The sequence below is a fragment of the Bufo bufo genome, chromosome 3 (genome assembly GCF_905171765.1).
Source record: "Bufo bufo chromosome 3, aBufBuf1.1, whole genome shotgun sequence".
NCBI lineage: Eukaryota > Metazoa > Chordata > Amphibia > Anura > Bufonidae > Bufo > Bufo bufo.
Genome location: NC_053391.1, coordinates 591,283,192 through 591,301,263, shown reverse-complemented (window position 1 = coordinate 591,301,263; position 18,072 = coordinate 591,283,192). Strand labels below are relative to the sequence as shown.

At 42.5% G+C, this 18,072-nt stretch overlaps 1 protein-coding gene across 1 annotated transcript in view; it reads left to right on the top strand.

The window, feature by feature from the left end:
* PPP1R1A (protein phosphatase 1 regulatory inhibitor subunit 1A) overlaps positions 1-18,072 on the top strand; it is a 264,028-nt gene that overhangs the window by 93,910 nt on the left and 152,046 nt on the right. Inside the window, exon 2 of the mRNA XM_040425864.1 lies at positions 15,558-15,618. Coding sequence (XP_040281798.1) covers positions 15,558-15,618 — 61 coding nt within the window. The remainder of the gene's footprint in view (positions 1-15,557; positions 15,619-18,072) is intronic.

Sequence of the window (18,072 nt, the reverse complement as noted above, 5' to 3'; positions counted from 1 at the left end):
CTTGACAGGCTCAGAAAAGTCAAAAATAGTGAGATATCTTGCAGAGGGATGCAGCACTCTTAAAATTGCAAAGCTTCTGAAGCGTGATCATCGAACAATCAAGCGTTTCATTCAAAATAGTCAACAGGGTCGCAAGAAGCGTATTGGAAAAACCAAGGTGCAAAATAACTGCCCATGAACTGAGAAAAGTCAAGCGTGCAGCTGCCAAGATGCCACTTGCCACCAGTTTGGCCATATTTCAGAGCTGCAACATCACTGGAGTGCCCAAAAGCACAAGGTGTGCAATACTCAGAGACATGGCCAAGGTAAGAAAGGCTGAAAGACGACCACCACTGAACAAGACACACAAGCTGAAACGTCAAGACTGGGCCAAGAAATATCTCAAGACTGATTTTTCTAAGGTTTTATGGACTGATGAAATGAGAGTGAGTCTTGATGGGCCAGGTGGATGGGCCCGTGGCTGGATTGGTAAAGGGCAGAGAGCTCTAGTCCGACTCAGACGCAAGCAAGGTGGAGGTGGAGTACTGGTTTGGGCTGGTATCATCAAAGATGAGCTTGTGGGGCCTTTTCGGGTTGAGGATGGAGTCAAGCTCAACTCCCAGTCCTACTGCCAGTTTCTGGAAGACACCTTCTTCAAGCAGTGGTACAGGAAGAAGTCTGCATCCTTCAAGAAAAACATGATTTTCATGCAGGACAATGCTCCATCACACGCGTCCAAGTACTCCACAGCGTGGCTGGCAAGAAAGGGTATAAAAGAAGAAAATCTAATGACATGGCCTCCTTGTTCACCTGATCTGAACCCCATTGAGAACCTGTGGTCCATCATCAAATGTGAGATTTACAAGGAGGGAAAACAGTATACCTCTCTGAACAGTGTCTGGGAGGCTGTGGTTGCTGCTGCACGCAATGTTGATGGTGAACAGATCAAAACACTGACAGAATCCATGGATGGCAGGCTTTTGAGTGTCCTTGCAAAGAAAGGTGGCTATATTGGTCACTGATTTGTTTTTGTTTTGTTTTTGAATGTCAGAAATGTATATTTGTGAATGTTGAGATGTTATATTGGTTTCACTGGTAAAAATAAATAATTGAAATGGGTATATATTTGTTTTTTGTTAAGTTGCCTAATAATTATGCACAGTAATAGTCACCTGCACACACAGATATCCCCCTAAAATAGCTAAAACTAAAAACAAACTAAAAACTACTTCCAAAAATTTTCAGCTTTGATATTAATGAGTTTTTTGGGTTCATTGAGAACATGGTTGTTGTTCAATAATAAAATTAATCCTGAAAAATACAACTTGCCTAATAATTCTGCACTCCCTGTATTAGGGCAACTGAGGGCCACCAGGGTTTTCTAGGTTCCTGTGTATGGGCATCTCTACCATCGAGAGGTTCCCATACAGATAGGAGTTAGGGCCAGAAGCAGGGTTTTATAGGTGGTGACCCTTTTCCTTCCCTAGCGGTGAGGCCTAGTGTCTTTTCCCTTCCTTCTTGTTGTCCTTTGGTGTTCTCCCCTACAACATCCGTGACACATAATCCCTGAAGTAGAACAGAGAGGAGGATGAGGCAGCTCTTTACCTCAGTGTTGTGAAGTAACTTGTCCTGCTGTGTGGTTAGGACAGATTTTGTGTGTACTAATATGATGGCGGCCATTTTATTTCTCCTAATGATTGCTCCCTAGACAAAAGGAGCCATTATAACTAATGAAAGATATTTGGGAATATATTTATCATAAAGTAATATTTAAGTATTTTCATTTTCTTAATTCCTGGAGAAACCCTTTAAAGGAGTTTTCCTGGTAATAATTATATTTTAAGTAATGCCCCCGGCCTCCGCTTCAGTTCTTTTCTGTCTCCAATCTCCATCTGTTTCCATACAACTGCCCATGGGCATGTTCACATGCACTGAAGCCAGTAATTTGCTGGAGCGATGCATTTAACAGTAGAGACAGCAAAGGACTGGAGCGGAGTGGAGCAGGTAAGTGTGAATCTTCTTTTTCAGGAGGCAGGCCGGGGGCATTACCTAAAATATAATAATTAACAGACACCCCCCCTTAAGGTATATGATCACTTTTGCACTATAATGCTTGTTACATTTAGAATTAGCTTGTGTAAAAATGTTGAGTAACTTTGTAAATACATTCGAGCCCTATTCACAATTATGCATGCTTCAGAGCTGAAATCTCCCAACATACCTTAATGGCTTATTTACCTTATTCTGATTATATTCTGATACCTTATTCTGATTATATGCATTCTAGGATGTGTAATCTATGTACCAAACATATACTTATTCTGATTATATTCTGATACCTTATTCTGATTATATGCATTCTAGGATGTGTAATCTATGTACCAAACACTGTAGAGTAAGCTATAAAAAAAGCTTATATAATAACCTATCGACAACTAGAAATCATAATAAGGCAGACCAAAAAATACACCCTATCTTATAAGAAGTACTGGTGTTAATGCCCAGAACAGAAAATCACCATAAGGTATAAAAAAGTATATCCTTTATTCATTAAAATACACATAGGTAGACATTTAATTTTGAGGAGTCCACACAACAATAGGAAAGCATAATTTATGTGAAGCATAAACTCAAAGCAGACATTTAAGTAGGAGCAAGGATATCTACCGGACATATAAAAACTGGTACTGAGAGGTCAACATAGGCATCCAAGAAAGGATTGCAATAGAATAAAGTGCAGAGTGCAAATATAGACCCAGGAAGTGAATATGACGCAAAGAGCGTCCATCAATTTAAATACCAAAAAATGTCCCAGGAAAATTGAGCCAAAAAGCTTGGCTCAGCAGAAAAAAAGGAAGAACAGTCTGCATGAGGAGCCCTCACTCACCCAATGTGTTTCACCAGAAATGATTTGTCAGGGGACTATGCATTAACACCAGTACATATTATAGAATTGGTTGTACAACTACATTATAGTTCAGTTAACCATAATTCAGCAGGTTGCGAAGGGGGGGGGGGTATTCAAAGATTTGTGGTGGGGCCTAGTTAGTTCTAGTTACACTACTGGTTATAGCAATGATATAGGGAGTGGTTACTCACTCTTACACTCCCCTGGGCCATGCAGTGTTAGGAGGGCTCACTTTTTCTTCCCTCAGGGCACACTATGGTTCTGAGCCCCTGTGCCTGGTGGTACTGTAGTGGAGCTGTCCTTGGTGTAAATAGTTTTTTAGGGTGTATCCCACGTGTTACATACCCAGTATTTCCAAAGGCTGTGTATGGGGGGATGCAGCTGATAAGGATTCCATCTGAATTCTTTTTACAAGCAGCTTGTGCAATCTTCTCAACTCAGCCAAAGGGGTGAAATTCCGTTCTCTATATCTGTATTTTCAGGGGCAGCTTTTATAACAGATGGCCTTTCTGTCTCCTAAAGGGAACCTGTCACCGGGATTTGATATATAGAGCTGATTACATGGGTTGCTAGATGGCCACTAGCACATCCGCAATACCCAGTCCCCATAGCTCTGTGTGCTTTTATTGCGTAAAAAAACAGATTTGATCCATATGCAAATTGACCTGAGATGTGTCCTGTACGTGAAATGAGTCCAGCGTGAAGGAGCCCAGCACCGCCCCGCATCCTCAGAATCTCCTCCTTGCTCCCCGACGTCAGAAAGCCAAAGCGCCGTAATCCCGCGATGCGTGAGCTACCGCATGCGCAGTTCCTTTCCTGAGGCTGATGCCAGCACAGGGAAGGAACACTATGACGACACTGCGCATCGTGAGATTACGGCGCTCTAGCTTTCTGACGTCAGGGAGCAAGGAGGAGATTCTGAGGATGCTGGGCGGTGCTGAGCTCCTTCACGCTGGACTCATGTACAGGACACATCTCAGGTTAATTTGCATATGGATCAAATCCTTTTTTTTTTTACACAATAAAAGCACACAGACCTATGGGGACTGGGTATTGCGGATGTGCTAGCGGCCATCTAGCAACCCATGTCCTCAGCTCTATACATCAAATCCTGGTGACAGGTTCCCTTTAAATATGACAAGGTATCGAAAAATTCTAATCCTACCAAATTGCAGTGAAGTCCATAGCCCTAAATATCTGCATTACCTTTCACTGCGTTGTATTCTCCAGCAGTTTTTATTTCCTCTGAGAGGCTGGTACTTGAGTCAAGTCTCACGGCTCCTGTATCTCAGTCTGTTGCTGTCTCTTCTCTCACTCAGACACACACGCTACTTCTGCTAGATGCTCTTGTCTCACAGGGCAGGAGTTTTCTTTTTCTTGTGCTTCCCCTGTTCTCTCACTCATAGCCCCCTTACAACTGAACTCACTTCCTGCCAGCAGGGGGACAGACAGAGTCAAAGGGGCTGCCTGGCTGATTACCTCCCTACTCCCCATACATAGCCTTTAAGTTGTCAGTGACAACTCAACTTCCCATAGAGAGACCCCAGCGCATAGAGTTTTTTGTCCGGCCGCCTCTTGGCACGTTTGCCATGCTGTGGCCAGATCTCCAGCTGGTCCCCATTATAGTAAATGGGGCCGGACGGACTTCCGGCAGCACACATGTGAAAACGTTAGTACGGATCAGGCAGGCTGTTCCCCTGATGGAACAGCCTGCCAGAAAAGCCTAATGCTAGTGTGCAAGTAGCCTAAGGCTACTTTCACGTCTGTGCTGTGTATTTTTTAGCAGAGAAAAAACCCTGCATGCAGGACTTTTCTCTCTGCTACTTTTAACAAAGTCTGTGATGGAAGCCCCAAATGGAGCTTCCGACGCAGATGTGAATGCAGACTAAATCATAAAATAATATGCACCACATACATTTCATTTCATAAATATTGTACAACTACACAATGAAAAACAGACTTAAAAGTGACATGAAAATTATCTCAATGTCCTCCTCAGTTCCAAAATTCTGACTATAGATTGAGATTATATCTAGTTGATACTGTGGCAGATGTGAATATATATTCCAGAAAGTCAAATTTGACATTAGGAAATCTATTCATCTGGTGCCCTCAATAGAAATAGAAAAGAAAAGGAAGATTAAAGAAAAAAAAAAAATCAACACTAATGGCATCTTGATACTTAAATAAAAAATTATGTAACCCAATATAACAGTCCAAAAAAGTATGATATGTATATATTTATATACAGTTATGTGCAAAAGATTTAGGCAGGAGTGGGAAAGATGCTGCAAAGTAAAAAATGCCTTCAAAAATTTGTGTTAATAGTTTATTTTTATCTATTAAAATGCAAAGTGAATGAACAAAAGAGAAATCTACGGTAAATCAAAGCAATATGTAGTGTGACTACCCTTTGGCTTCAAAACATCATAAATTCTTCTCAGTACACGTGTACACAGTTTTTGAAGGAACTCAGCAGGGAGGTTGTTCCAAACATCTTGGAGAAGAGATCTTCTGTGGATGTAGGCTTGCTCAAATCCTTTTGTATCTTCATGTAAACCCAGACAGATTTGATGACATTGAGATCAGGGCTCTGTGGGGACCATATCATCATTTCTAGGGCTTTTTGTTCTTCTTTAAGATGAATATAGTTCTTAAAGGGGTTATCTGAGATGTGACCGCCACTTCCAGGATCACATGCCATACATATGGCATCTGATCGAAGCCTGGGATTACAACCTGCCGCATATGTGTGAGTCTGAATCTCTCACTGAAGTGCTAGCAAGAGATTCAGACTGAAGCATGTGCTGCAAGCTGTAATCAGAGGCTGGGATCATATTCCAAATGTACAACATCTGAACCTAGACGTGGAAGTCGCACGGGATTGTGGCTGCACCTCGAATTGCCCCTTTAATAACATTGCCTGTATGTTTGGGGTTGTTGTCCTGCTACAGAATACATTTAAATTGAAACTATTAACACTTCTATTTTTGAAAGCATTCTTACTTTGCAGCATTTTTTCCACACTTTTTCCACACTTACTTAAAACTTTTGCACAGATATACAGTACAGACCAAAAGTTTGGACACACCTTCTCATTCAAAGAGTTTTCTTTATTTTCATGACTATGAAAATTGTAGATTCACACTGAAGGCATCAAAACTATGAATTAACACATGTGGAATTATATACATAACAAACAAGTGTGAAACAACTGAAAATATGTCATATTCTAGGTTCTTCAAAGTAGCCACCTTTTGCTTTGATTACTGCTTTGCACACTCTTGGAATTCTCTTGATGAGCTTCAAGAGGTAGTCCCCTGAAATGGTTTTCGCTTGACAGGTGTGCCCTGTCAGGTTTAATAAGTGGGATTTCTTGCCTTATAAATGGGGTTGGGACCATCAGTTGCGTTGAGGAGAAGTCAGGTGGATACACAGCTGATAGTCCTACTGAATATACTGTTAGAATTTGTATTATGGCAAGAAAAAAGCAGCTAAGTAAAGAAAAACGAGTGGCCATCATTTCTTTAAGAAATGAAGGTCAGTCAGTCAGCCGAAAAATTGGGAAAACTTTGAAAGTAAGGGCTATTTGACCATGAAGGAGAGTGATGGGGTGCTGCGCCAGATGACCTGGCCTCCACAGTCACCGAACCTGAACCCATTCGAGATGGTTTGGGGTGAGCTAGACCGCTGAGTGAAGACAAAAGGGCCAACAAGTGCTAAGCATCTCTGGGAACTCCTTCAAGACTGTTGGAAGACCATTTCAGGGGACTACCTCTTGAAGCTCATCAAGAGAATGCCAAGAGTGTGCAAAGCAGTAATCAAAGCAAAAGGTGGCTACTTTGAAGAACCTAGAATATGACATATTTTCAGTTGTTTCACACTTGTTTGTTATGTATATAATTCCACATGTGTTAATTCATAGTTTTGATCCCTTCATAGTCATGAAAATAAAGAAAACTCTGAATGAGAAGGTGTGTCCAAACTTTTGGTCTGTACTGTATATATATATATATATATATACAGTATATATATATATATATATATATATATATATAAAGGCACTGGTTCAGGGCAATTTACCAGCAGAGGATTATTGCACCCAATTCAGAAGGTGGTGTGTCCCCTCAGGATGGAACGAACCAGCCCTGAAGAGTCAGTTCAGGTCAGGTCTGTCTGATAAATTAAAGGATCTTCTGGTCAGTTATCAACTTCCAGAGACCTTAGAGGAGATGATGACCCTTGTTGTCCGACTTGACCGACGAGTTAGAGAGAGACGACAGGAACAACAGTTCTCTTCCCAGATGGTGGTCCAGCCAGAGGCCTATCCCAGAGACAATGCTGAGGTCTCCACCGAGGAACCCATGCAGGTTGGCATGACCCGAGGGAATCTTCGCCGCAGACGTGGAGAATGCTTTTACTGTGGAGATCCTGACCATTGGATCAACCAGTGTCCTAAGAAGGTCCTCTCTGTCAAGTCTCCTAAGACAAGGCAACCTAAAGACCAGGTACACCCTGAATTTTCTAAATGTAAGCTTTCGGTACCCATTACGATTTCTCTGGGAGTAGATAAATGGCCGGGTAAGGCCTTTATTGATTCTGGCTCAGCGGCTAGCTTTATTGACTCTGAGTATGCTGTAAGATTGGGTATTCCTATGTTTGCCTTACCAACTCCTATCCATGTCATGGCTATTGATGCTACTCCTCTTATTGGTGGTACGGTGAGCTTATGTACCTCAGAGATTTCTCTAACCGTGGGTGTGTGCCACTCAGAGAGATGTTCGCTTCTAGTCCTGGAGAACCTACCTGCTGAGGTGGTACTAGGGTTGCCTTGGCTCCGACTACATAACCCCACTATAGATTGGTCCAATGGGGAGTTGGTGAGATGGGGGCCTAAGTGTGACTCATGCTTGTCCGTGGTACAGGCTGGGGTCTCAGTAAAGTCTGATACTTTACCCTCTGTTGTTAGAGAATATTCTGATGTATTCTCATCACCAACCCCGGAGGTTCTACCCCCCCATAGACCTTATGATTGTACCATAGAGCTAGTAGAGGGGGCCAAGTTTCCTAAAGGACAAATTTATAATCTTTCTATGCCCGAACGCAAGGCCATGGAAGATTATATTAAGGAGAGCCTTGGTAAAGGGCATATTAGACCTTCTGTCTCTCCTATGGGGGCTGGGTTTTTCTTCGTTAAGAAAAAAGATGGTGGTCTTAGGCCATGTATCGATTACCGGAGATTAAATAAAATCACTGTCCAGAATAGATACTCCCTCCCATTGATTCCGGATTTATTTAACCAGGTTCTGGGGGCAACCTGGTTTTCCAAAATTGACCTGAAAGGGGCATACAATCTAATCCGAATCAAGGAGGGAGACGAATGGAAGACGGTGTTCAATACTCCGGTAGGACACTTTGAATATCAAGTGATGCCTTTTGAACTCAGCAATGCCCCAGCTGTGTTCCAAAACTTCATGAATGACATTCTTAGGGAGTACTTAGGTAAATTTGTTATTGTCTATCTTGACGACATTTTGATATTCTCTCCTGACTTCGAATCCCATGTGTCTCATGTTAAACAAGTATTAGAGGTGTTGAGGGAGAATCAGCTATCCGCTAAACAAGAGAAATGTGTCTTTGGTGTACAGGAGATTCTGTTTCTAGGGCATGTTCTGACTCCTCACGCCTTCATGATGGATCCTGGTAAGGTACTAGCAATTAAGGAATGGGTAAGACCTTCATCCTTAAAGGCCTTACAACGGTTCTTAGGTTTCGCCAATTACTATTGTAAATTTATTATGAATTTTTCCGTAATTGCTAAACCGTTGACCGACCTTACTAAGAAAGGGGCGGATTTGGAGAACTGGTCTACTGAGGCCATTTCTTCATTTGAAAAATTAAAAAAGGCATTTAGTAGCGCTCCCATTATGATCCAGCCTGATCAGGAGAAACCTTTTATTGTGGAGGTGGATGCATCCGAGGACGGCGTAGGAGCAGTCCTTTCACAAGGTCCTGCTAGCCTCACTAATCTGAGACCATGTGCCTTCTTCTCCAGGAAACTCTCTCCCACGGAGAGAAACTACGACATAGGGAATAGGGAGCTGCTGGCCATTAAATGGGCATTTGAGGAGTGGAGGCATTTCCTGGAAGGGGCAAGACATTGTGTAACTGTTGTCACTGACCATAAAAACCTTATGTTTCTCGAGTCTGCTAAGAGGTTGAATCCCCGTCAAGCCAGATGGGCTCTGTTTTTTACTCGTTTTTATTTTTCCATCACGTTCAGGCCGGGAAGTAAAAATGTGAAGGCGGACACATTATCTCGGAGCTTCCAGGCTTTTCAACCTACTGAGGTACCACCTGAATCCATCCTACCAGCAAAAATCTTCTTAGCAGCTCTTACCCAGGATATCTCGGCTCGCATTAGGTCTGAACAACATCTGGCACCGGTATCCACCCCAACAGATAAGTTGTTTGCTCCCGTACAATTTCGTCTCCAGCTGTTGGGTGAGTGTCACGATTCTGCCTTTTGTGGACATCCGGGTGTTGAGGGCACTAAGGATCTGGTTTCTAGATCTTATTGGTGGCCCACTCTAACTAGGGATGTCAAGTCCTACGTGTCAGCCTGTGAGGTTTGTGCCAGGTCCAAGACACCTAGGACTCGCCCTGCTGGTAACCTACGACCCCTACCCATTCCCAGTAGACCCTGGTCCCATATCTCGATGGACTTTATAACTGACCTACCGCTGGCGGAGGGTAAGACTGTGGTTTGGGTAGTGGTCGATAGGTTTAGCAAGATGGTTCATTTCAATCCCCTGTCTAAACTTCCGAATGCTAAAACCCTGGCGTCTATTTTTGTGAGAGAGATTGTTCGTTTACATGGCATCCCGGAAAATATTGTTTCTGACAGGGGTGTGCAGTTTGTGTCCAAATTCTGGAGGGCCTTCTGTGAAAGATGTAAAATTTCATTGTCTTTTTCTTCCACCTACCATCCTGAGAGTAATGGGCAGACTGAACGCCTTAATCAGTCTGTGGAACAATTCTTGAGGTTGTATGTTGCTGATGACCAGCAATTATGAGTCAAATTCCTTCCGTTGGCTGAATTTGCTTTGAATAACCGTGTCAATTCTTCTGCTGGGGTCTCCCCTTTCTTTTGTAACCATGGTTTTCATCCCCGTTTTCATTCTGGGTCGTCCGTCTCCTCCTCTAACCCTGAAGCGGATAAACTCTCCTCCGAACTGTGCACAGTTTGGGCCCGGGTTCAATCGAACCTAGAAAAGGCTCAATGTTCTCAAAAACTCAAGGCCGATAGGAGACGTTCAAGGGGGGTAAACTTTCAGGTTGGGGATAAAGTATGGTTGTCCTCCAAGAATCTATCTCTCAAGGTAACTTCTAAAAAATTTGCTCCTCGTTTTATTGGACCATATAAGATCACGGAAGTGATTAACCCGGTATCTTTTAGGTTGGAGCTGCCTGAGTCATTCCACATTCATAATGTGTTCCATAAATCTCTGCTTAAAAAATATTTTGAACCGGTAGTACCATCAAAAGCCTCGCCTCCGCCGGTTCTTGTTAATGATGCTGTCGAGTATGTGGTGTCTAAAATAGTGGATGTCAGGAAGGTGCGTAATTCCTTGCAGTACCTGATTCACTGGAAGGGGTATGGACCTGAAGAGAGATCTTGGGTACCTGCCAGGGAGGTTCATGCTCCTAGACTTGTTCGTAAATTTCATTTAGAACACCCTGAAAAGCCATCGCCTGAAGTCTTGGGTCCGGTGGCCCCTCGTAAAAGGGGGGGTACTGTCACGGGGTTCCGAAGGTGCACCCGGTCCCCCATTGCCCGCAGAACTGTTGCTTAGCTTTTGGAATGAGGTTCTGTGTTTGACCTCATTCCCAGGGCGGCTTTACTAGCTGGGTGGCTCCCTGCTCCTAGTCTGCCTTGAGCGCCGAGCTGATCACTCGGTGCTCGACTGGTTGGTCTGTCGGTCATGTGACGCTGGCCACGTCACATGACCCTCACTCCCCACTATAAATACAGGCAGCCTGCTGGCTACAGGTTGCCTGTTAATTTCTAGGTTCCTGGCTATTTGTTGGACTGCTGAATACTTACCTGATCCTGTTCCCTGACCATCCTTTTGCCTGCTCCTCCTGTACTGCGCTTCCGTCCTGGTATTGTGACCTCGGCTCCCACCTGACTACTCTCTTAGGACTCCTCTTGTACTTCTCTGCTCTCCTGGTATTTATGACCCCGGCTTCTCCTGACAATTCTCTGCTTGCTCCATTTGTACTTTGCAGCTTTCCTGGTATTGACTCGGTCCGTTCACGTCCTGTTGTTTGTCTGTCTGTCATCCCTGCACTTACTCCAAGTTAGAGATTGCCGTCCAGTTGTCCCCTGTCATTAGGACTCGCGAGGCAAGTAGGCAGGGCCAGGGGTAAGGGTGGAGCGCAGTGGTCACTTCCCTCCCCCCTGTGTGTGTGTGTACGCGACCGTTACAGGCTACACTGCATTTTGGGGAAATTACACATGTTCATTTGATGCAGTTTCACTTTGCAGATGCTAGAGGGTCTGTACGAGCAGTGTAACTGTAGTTCATGGTAGAAAATTAAAGTAAGCGTTCAATTTCCCTTTAGCATGTATCTCTTCCTGGGAGATACATCCCTCAGAGAGGGAGGAAGTCTCTATACACAGTTGGCGTCCTTAATGAGAGCCTGATCCCTGCCTTAGTTTATTGGAGAGTAGGACAAAATCTATTGCTGGATTTCCTTTTCCAGTCTCCTTAGCTTTCAGAGAAGCTTAGCAGTGGCCTCCATAGCTTTGTCCAAAAATCAGCATTGAGCAAGAAGTGAATTGAGTATCATGAGACTTAAGCTATAGGTCTTTTTTAGTGCATCGATGATACTGTTCTTCCATTAAATATTGGCATGGCACATGGATTCAGCTGCGTTGTCCGATGTGTTTAGTTGCATAGTTGGGCAGTCAGCCATGGCAATAGATGTGGCACAAGGCTGTAAGCTGCTTGACAGCTGGGGTTATTTAAAGATCAGTGACAACCTTTCTGCTACTTTTTGTCAGTAATAATGTGAGGCACACTAATGCACAGAGAACCCTGAGTAATTGCTCAAGGAAAATTGAGCAATTATTTTGTTAGAATTTCCACACATTTAATAGCGTTACTGGAATAAATTGTGCATCCATGTGACTTCAACATTTGCTTAAAATTGACCAGCTACCAACAATGAAGACATCAATTTTGCCTGCTAAGGCTGCGTGTAACCAACAATGTACACACCGCTCTGGAAATGGGGCTTAGAAATTCTAATCAGCCAGATTCTTGGAAACAATTCATTACATAAAAGTCTGCAGCCATGGGCAAAAATGTGACCAATTCTGATGATAGAAAGAATTCACCATGAAACTTCTGAGAGCCCTCCTGCCTTCTGCTGAGCATTATTTTACTGCCTCAGCTTACCTGACTTGCTGACTATATGCATACATTATGACCACAGTCCCCCCATGTCATGTACATCATCTCAGGCTGTATATATTGGGGCACATTTACAATAGTTGTACTCCATTTTTCTGGCCTATGAAAGTTGCAAATTTTTTTGCACAAACCCCATTTTGCAAAAAAAAAAAAAAAAAAAGGAATTGTGATTTTATTTTAATGATTCTCTGCTGCTTTTGTGAGGCCCAATACATTTAAAAAATTTCTGCTAACAGAAATCTACGCCAGTCCATATCTAGCCTAGATTACAGTTTGTACCCCAAAGACATCGCAAGATGCAACAAATGTATTGCTGTATTTCATATTTCCAGATATAGACCCACAGACAAGATTTAAAGAGGAACTCTTAGCTCTCCTGACCTCTGCTTTTATTTCCCATAATAAATAATGTTACAGCATCTTTTCTTAGAACTCTTTAGTGCTTTTCCTTTGTTATTCCTGCCAGAAATGTAATTATAATTGGACAACTGGGTGTTACCAGTTGGGGGTGGGTCCTTACATACTCTGAAACTATCTAAACAGGTCTGACACTGCCAGATTTACAAGGAGTGTGTTTCCACCCAGTTGTCAATTTATTCCTAAATCTCTCAGAGGATTAAGAAAGGAATGACAAAGCAGAGTTCTTGGAAAAGATGCTCCAGAATTGTCAGTTTTTGGGAAACAGAAACATTTACCAAAACAGAAATGTCAGACCACATGGGTATGGATACAGATGAGTTCCACAGTTTTAGTGGACCAATGGGTGTTGGTCCATGTATGGGCAGAAGTGTAGTGCCCTGGAGCAGGAGGTACTTTGACGTTTGGACATTTGCCTATTTCCCCTATGCAAAGTTAAAACTTCTTACTTTATTTCACTTGAAAAGGTTAACCTGCACTGTTTAATATTGTGCAACTGCATTTTATATGTTGTGATAAATCCTGTTCATTATCACTGTATTTGCAAGGCTCTGTGAAAGGGGTTAATGAACACTGAGAGACTGTTAGGACTTTGAATGAGAAGCTGGTAATTTCCCACAGCTGCCATAGAGTTTAAAGAGGACCATGTTTTGGAGGGAAAAAGCTAGACATTTTTTACCACCAAACCCAGACAGCTTGACCTTGTAAATGTCTGGGTTTAGCTATGTTGTTATGGAAACTTGTTTTTGTCTGGAAAAACTGCTGTGTCATTGCTATTGTGTATCATTGAAGCTCTAATGTAAGTCTATGAGAGACGTAAAGTGTTACAATGTATTTGTGCTGAGCTTTTCCACTCCACCCCTCCCACTAGAAGGTTTTAGTCTAGCTAAAACTGTATTTAAGGAGAGCAGTCAGAGCCCCTAGTGTGCTGCAGTTAGGGAATAGTGCTTGGGAGAGGAGACTCTGCCAGACTACTGAGTGACCAGAAGAAGACACTGAGACAGGAATATGCTGCCACAGACCTTGGATCACCAGCTTTGACCAGGGTACCAGCCTTCTGAAGGGAGAGAAGGGCAGTTAGCTCAGGCCTTTCCTCAGCATCAAACCCTTCTTCTGCCAGAGAGGAGACTGGAGAAGCCAGCCCAGTGCCTTACCTGTATTGTTTTGCACCTGAATTCCTCTCCTTTACTGCAGACCCTGACTCTCTGGACTTAGTTCCCATTGGGTTGCCTCACGCCTTTCCATCCCTTCTGGAGAGCAGCAACATGTGGTGACACCTCGACGTTGTCTGGCGAACCCAGCGTAATGTTGGGGCCACCCCAAACCCGGCCACTGCAGAAGCAACTACTGCGTGTACTGTATGTGTGTTTGTACTGTTTTCTACCATAGACTAAAATATGTTGAAAGATTAATTTTCCTATTAAACTAACCTTAGTGTTATGTTAGTAGTCACTACAACAGAAATGTCTGGAGAGGTGATAGGTGCTCTTTAATGGTGTTATCTTTTCAAGCTGGATGCTATGTTACAATGTTCCATGTACAGAAAAATATACTGAGACTCCCACTTGCGCAAGCTGGAGTAAAAGGAAGTAGGCCTACGATGCCAAACTTACCTTCTTACTTCCAGAGACTGAGCTACCGTAGTGACTCAAATGTAGGCTTAGGCTTGTATTTACTCACTAAAAAGCTAGATAAGCTCAAGACACCATTTCTTCAATCTACATAGCGGAACTAACGGCAGGCTTTCATTATTGTAAAGCTTTCCACTGTAAAGTGTTTCACATATCATGTGTAGAGCAGGGTGGAAAGATTTATAGCATTTATAACGAAATTATTCTGACTGTCAATATACTGCCTTATCAGATCACCATTATAAATAGTCAACAGGTAAATGCCACTAAGGTAAAATGTGATGTTTTCTTACAGTGTGCTAGTTAATTACTATTGGTAATTAGTAAAGATTAGAGAATTTCTTCAACTTAGTTTCTGGTCCGATTTGTCAGAAAATTCAATTCAGTGCTCCAATTTGTTCTGAACAAAAATTATATCTTAGCGGAACAGGTTTTTGGAGAAAAAAAAACAGGCACAATTGGACATCCCCTGAGTGTGACCAAATTATACATTGCTATTGATGCACTGAAATACAGGTTTATTGGGCAAAAAACTGGATCCTACACATAATAACAAATAGTGTATCCAGCACCATGTACACATGATTGGTGAACAGCTCCAGCAGCCCTGACTGTCAGACACAAATTACACTAACTGCCCCTATCCTGTCCCTAGTGATAAAACCTTTCTACCTAGTCTTGTGTGTCTATTGTAGTCTGTCAGAGACATGGCAGACCTGTTCTGTTACATCATTGGCTGAGCTCACAATGGCATCTGTGTTTCCCAGCTAGTATAGATTCTGATAGGCTACCCAATATTCTCCCTCCTGATTGGCTGTTAGGATGACTGCCAAGCATTGTGGGCAAGCCCACCAGCCAGGGCTCTAGCTTTGGTCATGTGGTCCTCCATCTTCATCTTCCCTGCCTTGTATCCCTCTCTAGTGTACTGAATTTTAAAGGTATAATGGCAGGTGCCGTTTTGCACGATTTGTCCGAAACAAATCGGCAAAACTTCCAATTTGTTTGGAAGAAAAAATTTTGTGAAATGTGTGACAAATCTGATAAATTTTTAATTGATTCTCTCTTCTCTAGTAATTAGTATTAGTATTTTACATGTTGTACAGTGAATGCGGTTTACAATAACAAATGTTTTTCTTTTAGATACGCAGACGTAGACCTACCCCTGCCACCCTTGTCCTGAGCAGCGACCAGTCTTCACCAGGTAAATGTCATATTTGTCCTCCTAAGATTTTAGGTGGTTTCAGGTCTCAGGACTTTCTGCTTTACCATTGTAGATTTATTTTACATGATGTTCATCTTCATATGTATTTTCAATACCATGAGGCACAACATATCCATGGTCTGCTGGTGGCCTTTTACTATGGGACACCCTGACAATTGAACCATCTTGTCAGCAGCTGCTAATCATTTTAGCCTTTTTTATGATCAGCTGGGGTTTTATATTGATCAATATATTTCTGGCTGTGTGGATATTTTGCCTATTTTGGCAATAAATAACTGGATGACTATGGCTGGTAAGGCATACTCAGCATGAGTTCAGAGTACACAAATGTGGATTGCATATTGTATATAAAAATCCCTAATGTCATCTGAGATTGTTACTTTTTCCCAGATTGAAAATATGGATCACACACATAAATGCAGACAAATATATCCAGGACCCCAGACCTAGGGGTATCTGCAATTTTATTGTAAATAATTTTCTATTGTTATGTATTTTATATTGTATGTTTTGGCCATAAGTACCAGCAGAGGATATGGATGGCAAGTGTTTGGCAGGAACGAATCTGGACACCCTGTTCATCCCCTCTTGGTAGTAGTGGGCTGGTCCTGCCAGGAGGGGAAGTTCCTGTCCAGAGACAGTGAGGAGAGGAAGCACACTGCACAGCTCCTGCTCCTGGAATAGATTCTCCAATGAGAACAACTAGAAAATGCCCTCAAGTAAATCCTTGAGAAGTGAGGCAACAGAGTGACAAGCAAAGAAACTGCTGGAAGGTGAGGGACTACAACTAAGACGCCTATCATCCAGACGACCACTAGGCTAGTTAAAAGTTAAGTCTTAACTTGCTAAACTACAGCCATCCAACGTTCCTCCATATTCCTTACTGGTGCCAGAAAATTGCACTTGGAATCTGCTGTTATTGAATGTACCTGAAGTTTGCACTTAGTAAAAGAGACTTTTATATTTACTTCTGGCCTCATTCTTCAAAACTACATTTCCATTGCACCGATCCCCAGGAAGCAGTGGCCTGAGGGAGTACACCATACACAACACCTCATCACCTACTACCATTCCCAGCACCAGCTCCTCAGGGGCTTGCTGCATATTCAGATGACAAAAAAACTATTTTTTGGAGGGGAAAAGCAAGTTCAAATTTCAAACATGTTGCCCACTTGAAGCACAGATGTAAAAATATGCCTGTGTTTTTCACTATGTGGACACTATAATTCAGGACCTTCCAATACTAATGCAAATACGAAGAGTCAAAACAGCTGTGTGACCAAGGTCTTTGCTAGAATGATCCTGTATATTGCTATTTGTTCAGAGCACATAGAGTAATTTCACAATCAACCATTAGCATTAACCATCTGCTGCTTTTTATTTAAGGATCAATCCTGTAAAATAGCCTAGTTATGTTAAGAAAATGGTGCTATTACATGTACCTAGTTATAGTTACATATTTATTACGGTTGGAAACAGACACATATCCATCAAGTTCAGTCATGGAAAGGGAGAGGATGTAAAACAAGTGAAGAGGTGGATATTTTATTTTTTACAATGCAATGTGGACCCCACCAAGACAAATTTCTTTAACTTAAAGGTGTTGTCCCACCTCAACATTTATGGCATATCATTAGGGTATGTCATAACTGGCCCATAGGTAAGGGTCCCACCTCTGAGACTTGCTTCTGTCTCCAGAAAGAGGCTCCCGAAGTGAAGGAAAAACAGCTGCAACTGCTCAGTCCCCCTCCATTCACCTCTATGGGCGTTTCCGATAATAGCTGAGCACTGGCTTGGCTGTATCCAGCAGTCCCATTGCGGTGAATGAAAAGGTGGGCACTGTAAGCTTGCTCTGTATTTACTGCTATGGAAGCTCCATATTAGTAAATAGAGAGGATGACGTACATGCAAGGTGTGCTCTCTATCACTTCGTAGCCCCCGTTCTGCACACAGGAGCAGGTCCCAGAGGTGGGTATATGACACTTATGGCATATCGCTAGGACAGGTTGAAATGGGACAATCCCTTTAAGGTATCTAACAGATTAGTGGCCCCCTAAACACCCATATGGAACACTACAAGAAAGCATATTCATGTACACATGTGCCCTTCCTTACCTTTCTTCTTGGCTCAAAATATCCCAAAATAAATGGCATGAGATGGCCAGCTTTGAAAAAATAAATAAAATATGGGGAGATTTATCAAACTGGTGTAAAGTAGAACTGGTGTAGTTGCCCATAGCAACCAATCAGATTCCACCCATCATTTTCCAAAGGAGCTGTCAAAAAAGAAAGGTGGAATCTGATTGGTTGCTATGGGCAACTAAGCCAGTTCTACTTTTCACCAGTTTGATAATGTTGCGCATACATCATTTATAGAAGAATGCATCGTCCTTAAAGGGAACCTGTCACATTGACCATGCATTTTAATCTACC